The sequence below is a fragment of the Rutilus rutilus genome (assembly GCF_951802725.1).
Source record: "Rutilus rutilus genome assembly, chromosome: 21".
NCBI lineage: Eukaryota > Metazoa > Chordata > Actinopteri > Cypriniformes > Leuciscidae > Rutilus > Rutilus rutilus.
This window is the reverse complement of record NC_140226.1, coordinates 17,197,311-17,208,224: the sequence shown is the minus strand read 5'-3', so window position 1 is coordinate 17,208,224 and position 10,914 is coordinate 17,197,311. Positions and strand designations below refer to the sequence as shown.

Below are 10,914 nucleotides of genomic sequence, written 5' to 3'. Positions count from 1 at the left end.
GACAGGATGCATGTAACTAAGCGACAGAGAGCAACCAGTAAAGACGCTATTTTAGTAGTAAAAGTAGTAGGCTTACAAGTAGGCGAATAGAGACGCAGCACAGGACATTTTCATGCGTTTCTCCGCCATATTTAAAATACAGGAAGTGACGTCAGTCTTGACCAAAACAATGCCAATGCATTGTAATATCTCAAACGCTAGATGGCGCTAAACAGGCTTTTATAGCCAGGTATGGGACCCTTCTACTCATGTTTCATATACATTTAGGTAGATATTAAATATAATTGGCATGAAAAATTGTGTCACATGGATGTAGAAATATTATAACCCATATGCTAATTATGATGGATTTGGTGCTTCTGCAGATCTGTAATTCACGCCTTGAATATGTCTTGAAAGTTGTGTTAAGACTATCTATGAGTTAAATCAATCATACACAGTGTATAATCCTATAAAAGAAGATAGTAAATTACAGTAATTCATACAAAGTTTAATAAAGCAATAAATAGTTTACTCAGTAAACAGAATTCTCTATATTATATGTTGGTTTGTTGAGCTGTAGAGATCCCTTGCAAGGTTTAATTTTTTAAATGAACAACACTACCTGAGAGAAAGTTTAACACTTAGAATACAGCCTCTTTTTTGAATGCATTTATTCAGGAAACATGACTCTCCATTTGTAGTCAGACTGTCGGATCTGCAAGGAGATCATTCACTGTCAGACTCGTCTTGTGTCTGTACGGTGTCTCGTAGGGCAGCATACTGTGCCATGTTAGGCAATCCTGATGCTACACAACAGCTCAGAGCACTGCGGGAAATGGCCATTTCATTTGCATCAAGCCTGTATAGAAAACAGATGCAAGGAATGCAATGAAATATAGTCTGTATTAGACTTATAGACTTATATTTATATCTAATGCAGTGTAAAATGATCTGTAAGATTTAGCGTTTGTGGAAGTTACCATTCATCTGTCTTCTCATCGTAGCACTCCACTTCAGAGGTGGTGCTGAATCCATTAAAGCCTCCGACAGCAAACAACTGACCATTAACTACCTGGATTTTGAGGAAGGTAAAAAGGAAAATAAATAATGTACAGCTAATGTCTTTAACTTTACATTAATAAATCTTATTATAGATGCAACACTTAATTTAAACAGAATGTTTTGACACACATTGATCATTGAAGCCTTCTACAATTTTAGGGTGCAACTTTCCAATTATTCTCAATATGGAACCAAAGAAAAACAATCCCCCATATTCATTATCATCAAATCATTATTGTAATGTTATTTCATAGTTTCACCAGATACAGATTTTAACTGTCCACATCTCACCTCAATGCCAAAGTTGCTGCGTGGGTTGTACATTGATGCAACATCACTCCAGATGTTAGTCAGCGGATTGTAGGCCTCCGCACTCCGCAAACGACTGGCACCATCAAAACCACCAACCTTTAAATAAATACACTTTTTATTTATGTATTCTGTGCATTTGTATATGCACATCCATGCATGCATTTACATAAGTGCAACCTTTAAACTGTGATTGTTCCATATTTCTGTATTTGTGTCATGGTTATCATAGTTAATTAAAACTATAACACTGATATGTGTGTTTAATACTCACAGCATACACTAGATCTGCATAAGCGATCACACCAACACCACTGCGGCGGCTACTCATGGGAGCGATGAGAGTCCACTGGTTTGTTTCAGGGTTGAAACTCTCAGCAGAGAAGAGACACTCGTTCCCAGTAAAACCACCACAGATATAAATCTGACAAACACAAAAATAACATGCATGATGTTTGTGCACAATCATCACAGATTGATCAGAAAACGTCTCCGTTACGTATGTAACCCTCGTTCCCTGAGTAGGGAACGGAGACGTTACGTCGGATGACGACGAATGGGGTTTCGCTTAGAAATCCTATCATCTTCGAGTATATAAAACGAGCCAATGGCAAGGAAATGCCATGGGTCTGCGGAATTTGCATAGCGTAACTCCGCCCCACCCTGGGAGTATATAAGGAAGTACGCTGGCAACATGCAGATATGTCTTCGCTGAGGAGCCGAGACTGAACTCAGGCGTTTCCAGCGGTACAGCGGAAGTGGCAGGGAGACGTAACGTCTCCGTTCCCTACTCAGGGAACGAGGGTTACATACGTAACCGAGACGTTCCCTTTCGTTGTCACTCCGAGTTACGTCGGATGACGACGAATGGGGTTCCCAGTGTAATCATGCCACCTCTCGACTGTCTTCCAGTGCCCTGTGTAAGTCTGAGCTCCCTGTCGTGAGACTAGCACGGACGAAGGAGTCCTACTTAACACAGGAATACCAAGGTACACTGGGAAGCATATCTCAGTGGAAATATGCAATCATGCCCAACCCGAAGTGGGGGACTTGGAATACACATATGACCCCGAAGGGCTGCATACGGAATAACACTGGGGTGTCCAGCCGCAGGTGGAATATTTCAACCCCAGGGGTGGCAAGGTGGCTTGCCAAGGGAAAGACACATGCTCAAAGAGGCTTACAGTGGAATACACATGTGGGGGTCACCCGGAGGGGGAACCATGCACATGGAGGCACCTGGCCAAGCGCGAAAGCTGCCGGTGGCATAACTCTGGTGTTGACGTCGTCAGTGCTGGAGGAGACTCAGGGCTTATTAGGCTCACCTGAGGAGAATATCGCACGTATCCCGTCCGTGGAGAGGAATGGCGAGCAAGCGAAGACACCTGAGCAGAATCTATTACCGGCTAGTTGAAGCGAGTACATGAGAAGAAACTGGCTCCACTCGGAGATTGTAGAATCTCGCGAATGTGTTAGGTGTCGCCCAGCCTGCAGCTCTGCAGATGTCTGTTAGCGAGGCGCCATACGCTAGAGCCCAAGAGGATGCCACACTCCGAGTGGAGTGGGCCGTCACACCAAGGGGACACGGTCGACCTTGCTGCTGGTATGCCAAAGCAATGGCGTCCACTATCCAGTGAGACAACCTTTGCTTGGAGAGAGCCTTTCCCTTCAGCTTCCCACCATGACAGACAAAGAGCTGGTCTGAGGTCCTGAAACACTGCGTTCTGTCGACGTAGGCACGGAGTGCGCGTACTGGACAGAGCAGTGCCAAGGCTGGGTCTGCCTCCTCCGAGGGCAGCGCTTGCAGGTTCACCACCTGGTCTCGAAAGGGAGTGGTGGGAACCTTGGGCACATATCCAGGCCGGGGTCTCAGGATCACGTGAGAGTTAGCCGGCCCGAATTCCAGGCACGCTTCGTCAACCGAAAATGCCTGCAGGTCCCCTACCCTCTTGATGGAGGCCAATGCAACCAGGAGCGCTGTCTTCATTGACAGGAACTTAAGCTTCACTGATTGCAGAGGCTCAAAGGGAGCACTCTGCAGGGCAGTTAAAACCACTGAGAGGTCCCAAGAGGGTACGAGGGGAGGACGAGGAGGATTCAGTCTCCTGGCTCCCCTCAGGAACCTGACGATCAGGTCGTCCTTTCCCAAGGACTTACCATCAACTGCGTCGTGATGTGCGGCAATGGCGGCAACATACACTTTCAGGGTGGAGGGAGACAGCCTTCGCTCCAACCCTTCTTGCAGGAAGAAAGCACGACACTGATGGGGCATTTCGTGGGTTCTAGATTTTTAGAAGAACACCAGTTGACGAAGAAGTTCCACTTCAACGCATAGACATGTCTCGTGGACGATGCTCTAGCGGAAGTGATGGTAGCCACCACCGCTGGTGGTAGGGTACTCAAACCTGCCTCGTCCCGTCCAGGAGCCACACGTGGAGGTTCCAAAGATCGGGACGAGGGTGCCATAAGGTGCCCCGTCCCTGAGAAAGCAGGTCCTTCCTCAGAGGAATTGGCCAGGGAGGAGCTGTCGCGAGGAGTACTAGTTCTGAGAACCAGGTGCGGTTGGGCCAATACGGGGCAACCAAAATTACCTGCTCCTCGTCCTCCCTGATCTTGCGCAAAGTCTGCGCAAGAAGGCTCACTGGGGGAAACGCATATTTGCGGAGGCCCCACGGCCAGCTGTGCGCCAGTGCATCCGTGCCGAGCGTGCCCTCGGTCAGGTAATAAAACAGGCCGCAGTGGGACGAGTCGTGGGAGGCAAACAGGTCTACCTGTGCGTCCCCGAACTGATCCCAAATCAGCTGAACCGCCTGGGGATGGAGTCGCCAATCTCCAGCGAGAGGCCGAAGCCGAGACAGCTCGTCGGCACCCTGGTTCAGGTCTCCCGGGATATAAATGGCTCGAAGCGACCTCAGATGCTTCTGACTCCATATAAGGAGGTGGCGGGCGAGTTGTGACATATGGCGGGAGCGCAGACCACCTTGACGGTTGATGTACACTACAGTCGCGGTATTGTCCGATCGGACTAGTACGTGTTGACCCCTGAGCAACGCATGGAAGCGGTGCAGGGCCAGGCGTACAGCCAACAACTCGAGGCAATTGACATGCCAAAAGCGCTGGGGTCCTGTCCAGGAGCCCGCGGCAGCATATCCATTGCACATGGCGCCCCAGCCCGTGGTGGAGGCATCTGTTGATACAACAACATGCCTGGAAACTCGTTCCAAGGGCACTCCGGCCCGAAGAAAACTGAGGTTCGACCACGGGGTGAAGGTCTGACGGCAGGTCGGAGTCACTGGGACTCGGAGCGTGCCGTGATGCCATGCCCACCTCGGGACTCGATCGCGAAGCCAAAGCTGAAGTGGTCTCATATGAAGCAACCCGAGCGGCGTGACTGTGGCTGCGGATGCCATATGCCCCAGGAGCCTCTGATATAGTTTCAGTGGAACCACACTCTTGCCCTCGAACTGACGAAGGCAAGTCAGCAGTGACTGCGCGCGCTCGCTCGTAAGCTGCGCGCACATGGCGACCGAGTCGATCTCCATACCGAGAAAAGAGATCCTCTGCACTGGGCAGAATTTGCTCTTCTCCCAGTTGACCCGAAGGCCCAGACGAGCTAGGTGCCGGAGCACTAGGTCCCTGTGTTCGCAAACCTGATCTCGAGAGTGAGCTAGAATCAGCCAGTCGTCGAGGCAATCAACGGTCTGTGTCGAGGAAGAATGGAGACATGGAAGTAGGCGTCCTTCAGGTCGATCACTGCAAACCAATCCTGCGGCCGTATGCACTCGAAAATGCGTTTGGCCGTGAGCATCTTGAACGGCATCCTGTGAAGGGAGCGGTTCAAGACGCGCAAGTCGAGGATTGGTCGTAACCCACCGGATTTCTTCGGTACAATGAAGTAGGGGCTGTAAAAGCCGGACCTCATTTCGGCTGGAGGGACAGTCTCGATCGCACCCTTCGCCAGTAAGGTAGCGACCTCCGCTCTCATAACCAGGGCATTGCCAGCGACCAAAGTGAAGCGGACTCCCCTGAAGCGGGGAGGAGACCGCGCGAACTGAATCGCGTAGCCGAGCCTGATGGTCCTCGCGACCCAGCGGGACAGCCTGGGAAGCTCTAACCAGGCTTCCAGGAACTGTACCAGCGGGGTCATGCGGACCACAGACGTACCCTCGGTGGTGCAGCGAGGCGGAATGACCGGCCCAGGCGTGGGTGGCATAGCGGCCCGGTGCGGGGGCACGGTCATTAGCCGCGTCCTGCCAGAGGAGGCCAGAGGAGGACCAGCGTCCCACGGGGGCGTGCTCTGGCAGGGAACTGGCGACAGAGGGGGACGAGAGTGGCGCGCACTGTCATCCGGACACTCTGTGTGCTCAGAGATGGGGAAGTGAGTTCTTTCTTTAACCACATTAGGGTGCTGCCCGTCGTGGGACGAGCAGCGGGGTGGGGAAAACCAAGGATTCTCCCCCGGCCCTCCACCGGGGGAAGGAGCGGCCCTGCTACCGTCTCCTGGGAAGAACTCAACGCCATCTCTGAGCAGCCCGTCTCAGGAGCGCCGCTTGGCCTGGCGTTTAGCGGGGCACGGGGCGGGAGAGGGCTGTGGCGCCTTCCTACGACGTCCTCCACAACGCGACCCGGATGGAGGCTGCTGCTGGGGCCGTGCGGGAGGGGCGGGAGCCGTAGAAGGGCGCCCTCGGCGGCGAGCAGACTGAGGCACCTGTGCCGACGGCTGGGTGGAGGCAGCAGCTGGCCGTCGGGGCAGGATGTGTTTGAGAGCTTCAGTCTGCTTCTGGGCGGTCGAGAACTGCTGGGCAAAGTCCTCAACCGCACCGCCGAAGAGGCCAGCCTGGGATATGGGAGTGTTGAGGAACCGGGTCCGCTCGGCCTCACGCATATCAGCCAGGTTGAGCCACAGATGTCTCTCCTGGACCACGCAAGTGGACATCACCTGACCCAGGGAGCGTGCGGTCACCTTTGTCGCTCGGAGAGCAAGGTCGGTGGCGGCACGCAGCTCATCAAAGAGTCCTGGGTCAGTCCTCCCCTCGTGCATGTCACGCAACATCTGGGCCTGGTAGACCTGGAGTGTCGCCATGGCATGCAGTGAGGAGGCCGCCAGCCCCGCAGCTCTATAGGCCTTCGCCACAAGGGTGGAAGAGAACCTACAGGCTTTGGAGGGGTGCTTTGGGTTGCCGCGGGAAGAAGCACTCTGAAGACACAGTTGCATCGCAACAGAGCGTTCAACCTGGGGAACCCCAGTGTACCCTTTGGCGGCCGCCTGATCGAGAGGAGGCAGGGCGGAGGAGGTCGCCGAGCGATCACGAGAAGACAATGGTGCCTTCCAGGACCTCGTGACCTCCTCATGCACATCCGGGAAGAAAGGCATTGGGGACGCGCGCTGACGAGGATCAGTGGCGGCACCCAAAAACCAATCATCCAGCCGCGAGCGCACCGGACCAGGTGGCGGGGACCACTGAAGCCCGATGGCCGCGGCTGCCCGGGAAAGCATGGCAGTCATCTCGGGATCAGACTCGGGCAATGCTGGCACACCCGAAGGTGGCAGCACAGCCGAATCCTCACTTCCCAAGGACTCTTGCCCACCCTGTGATGCAGCGATCGACATCGAATCTTCCTCTGGAGCGCCAAATGAGACCCGCGGCAAGTCAGAGGACTGTACGGCGGGCTCATTTGAAACACTCGCGGGTTGCACGGCACTAGAGGACGGTGTGGAGCATGGAATAGTCGGCGCTTTGTCCCACACCGTAATCCTCAGGTCACCCTGGCCGCCAGCCAAAGTACTAGCTCTCACGGAGCCCGTAGATCGGGGTGCGGATGAGGGGACTCTCACATGAAGATCATTGAGTCTAGACCGCAACCGTGCGATGGGCATGTTCCCGCAATGGGAACATGACTCATCCACAAACGCTGCCTTAGCGTGCTCAATACCCAGACACACAAGACAGCGATTGTGCCCATCAGAGTCAGAAATGAGAAGACCGCAACCAGAAGTGCACGGGCGAGGCATCTTTAAAAAGACGTGCCGCGTGCAAGCTCTTTTAGAAAGGAGATTTCTCCACAAATGCTGAAGCGACCAGGGAGAGAACACACAAACACTGGCAAATCACTGCACAGATAAGCAGGGAATGTGCACTCGCTGGAACTCGCTGTCACACCAACACTTGGAGAGAGGCTCGTCTCGAAGAGAAATGAAGAGATGAATCTCAGGATTGGCTGTGGAGTGAAGTACATCAACTTGGCTCCGAAGCGAAAACATATCTGCATGTTGCCAGCGTACTTCCTTATATACTCCCAGGGTGGGGCGGAGTTACGCTATGCAAATTCCGCAGACCCATGGCATTTCCTTGCCATTGGCTCGTTTTATATACTCGAAGATGATAGGATTTCTAAGCGAAACCCCATTCGTCGTCATCCGACGTAACTCGGAGTGACAACGAAAGGGAACCAGTGTTTAAAACACTCAGTAAATTTTATGATATTCCTTTCCATATTAACACTTTTCCTTATGGCATATCTCTATTTCCCCTTTCCTTCATGCAATACAGGCATTAAGAGTCTCCAGCAGAAGAGTGTGGAATCATGGGTAAGTGCTCTTACCCTGCCCTGCAGTGAGGTGGCACTGGCGTCACTCCTTTGTTCATTCATGGGTGCCATCATTGTCCACTGATTGGTGTTTGGATTGTAGCGCTCTACTGTTTTAAGCCGTTGTTGTCCATCAAAACCACCAATGGCATAAATGAGCCCGTCCAGAACAGCAACACTAATATAGCAGCGGCGTTCATACATGGGGGCCACCTACAACACACCAAATACATCAGTGTGCGAACACACATCAATACACCATCTCATTGGTTCTGTCCTATCAGTTGCAAATAAATACAATAATACTATTATTATTTTTCTTAATGGTATTTTTTGACAAAATCATGATGGTAACTCTGGTGTATTATATTATATTATATTATATTATATTATATTATATTATATTATATTATATTATATTATATTATATTATATTATAACAATTGCTGGAACACACAAAAAAAATGTATCAAGTTATGTGGAGTACAGCACATCATTCAGCACTATGGTCCATATCAAAGTACAATACTCACTGTACCACAATACTGTTTTGTGCTAAATTAAAGTTACATGTTGACCTACAGCATTACTCACCTCATGCCAAGTCTGAGTGATAAGACTGAATTTCCTCACGCTGTTGACATACTCCACATGGTCAAAACCACCAATACAGTAGACAAACTCATCCAGGACTGCTGTACCATGATAGGCTCTGGGATGCTCATCCTCTTGAGTCACACTGACCCAGCAGTCTGCCTTCACATCATATGCCTCAATCTCATTGGTGGGATTGACGTCGCTCCATCCTCCGATGGCCAATAGGATCGATGAGGGCAGACGTGGACGTGTCAGTTGATGTATGAGTTCTGAGTTGGTGGGTTCATCCATGTTGAGGTCAAACAAAGTCTTCATTGCATTGATGATAACAGGCATGCAGGCTTCATTCTCCATCATTAGTGCATTGCACTTTACATTATTGATGAAGTAGGCTGATGCTATCAACCCCAATCGAACCTGAAGCACAAGGGAGAGTTAGACTTTCAGAGACTGTTGCAAGACTGTTACTAAGCAGTTATAAGGTGTTCAAAAATGGAAAAGGATTTCCAATGTTAATGCTTGAAACAAGAAAAAAAAAAACTTGTTTGCCCTTTGAATTAAGTTGAATTTTCTTACACCATGCCAGGATTATTGTAGTTAAACTAAAATTAAAACCCTAAAATTAAAATAAAATCAACTTTAACTGAAATAAAATATTTAAAAACGTAATCTTAAATAGTTGTCAAGGCAAGTTTCTCATTTTCATTTTTATTTCATTTCAAACTGAAATAAAATTAGTAAATTCTAGACACATTTAAACAAAAAAGAAATGTAAATGACAAAATCACAACTCAAAATTTTAAATTATAGCAGATGATGTATCTTGATTTAAGAGTTTTAATAAATTTGTAATGAAAAAAAAGACAAAAATCTCTGTTTTACCTTTGGCAGAAGCACGGCAGTGTGTTGCCTCCTGTTTTCTGGTGCATGATTAATCCAGTGGAGGACGGCTTCAAAAACCACCTCCTCCTGTTTGACATTCAGCTCATCCTCATCAATGATCTCCTCAAGCTGTTCCAGGGAGAGCTCCAGGAACTCCTCAGATACGTGCAGAACCTCCTCAAAGTGCTGCAGGATGTAGTGCTTTGCTTTACAGCGGAGCTTTGAGCAAGAGTAAAAGTCCTCTGTAAACTTGCAGATGCCAATGCAGTTCTCTGGGCATAAATGTGACTCCAAGAACTGACAGCAGGCATCTACAAGACCTGACACTAAGATCATTTCAGCCGCCACCAAGAGCTCCAACACATTCTCTTGAGTAATGAGCACAGATCTTGTGTACGCATACTGGATAATGAGAGGCATGATGTCTCTGGATATTCCTTGAATTTCACAGAAATGTTGTGCTGGGCTGCTCCAGTTGTTGGAGAAAAGAGCCCTGTGCACAAAATTTGACAAATAAATACAGGCATTAATAATGAGCATATATAAAATAACTTTTTGTTATTTACATTTTAATTTCAGCCAAATTTACTTAGAGAAACAGATTAGTTTCCTATATTAAATTTGAAATGCTGGGTAAAACTTCATTCATAGCCACTTCCAGAATCAAATTTCAAGAATAGTTTTTCCTAGATATCATAGTTACATTCATTTTTCTGGCAATACACTCATTCATTTTCATGCATTTATATATTTGGACTTAGGCAGTTTCAACAGTATAATGTTGGCAGTGGAAATGATGTATATAATTATATGTCATGGTTCTGCCTTCTTGTCTCTGATTTTTCCCTGGTCTTGAGGCAGGATCATGACAGGCCCATGTTTTATGTGCAGCACATGGCCATTTGTTTGGCCATGTGCTTGCGTTGTCTCGTCACGTAACCCCGCCCCCTTGTTACCCTTGTTGAGTCTTCATTATTACTTCACCAGTGTCACCTGTTGTGTTATCATTAGTTCCCTATTTAATCCCCTTGTGTTTGCTGTCCTGTGCTGGTTCATTGTTAATCAATGTGAGATCTGTCCGTGAGTAAATCTGTTGAGAGTCTTGTCTAAGTAGATGTTTGATCCTGTTTCTGTTATAGTCTAGTTTGTCTAGTGTTAGTCTAGTTAAGTCATCCCTCGTCTGTCTTGCCCTTGTTTTGCCCCCTCGTGGGTTTTGTTTTCCCTGTTTTTCTGTAATAAACCCTTGATGTCTGCAAATGGTCTGCGATTGGGTTCTCTTGTTCTAAACCATAACATTATAATCATTTCTAGGTAATTTGCCCACAATTGCAGTTCAAATGCTTCTTCTCACCTAAAGTAGGAGCTGCAGCCACACATGATGATCTTGTGCACTTGAAATTCTCTGTCATTTGACTTGATGATCATGTCAGTGTGTTCACCCAGTAAACGTGCTTCATCAAACACGTCAAAGGCTGTTGCTCTTATGTTCTCCAT

General features: G+C 48.7%; 1 protein-coding gene across 1 annotated transcript; it reads right to left on the bottom strand.

Annotated features, from left to right (window-relative positions):
* Positions 1-708: 708 nt before the first annotated feature.
* LOC311281331 (kelch-like protein 10) lies at positions 709-10,914 on the bottom strand (the record flags this gene model as incomplete). The annotated part of the gene is made up of 8 exons (XM_084394174.1): positions 709-841; positions 963-1,054; positions 1,336-1,452; positions 1,628-1,777; positions 7,957-8,154; positions 8,536-8,955; positions 9,421-9,913; positions 10,772-10,914. 8 exons carry the CDS (start codon positions 10,912-10,914, stop codon positions 709-711), a joined length of 1,746 nt encoding a protein of 581 aa, XP_084250300.1.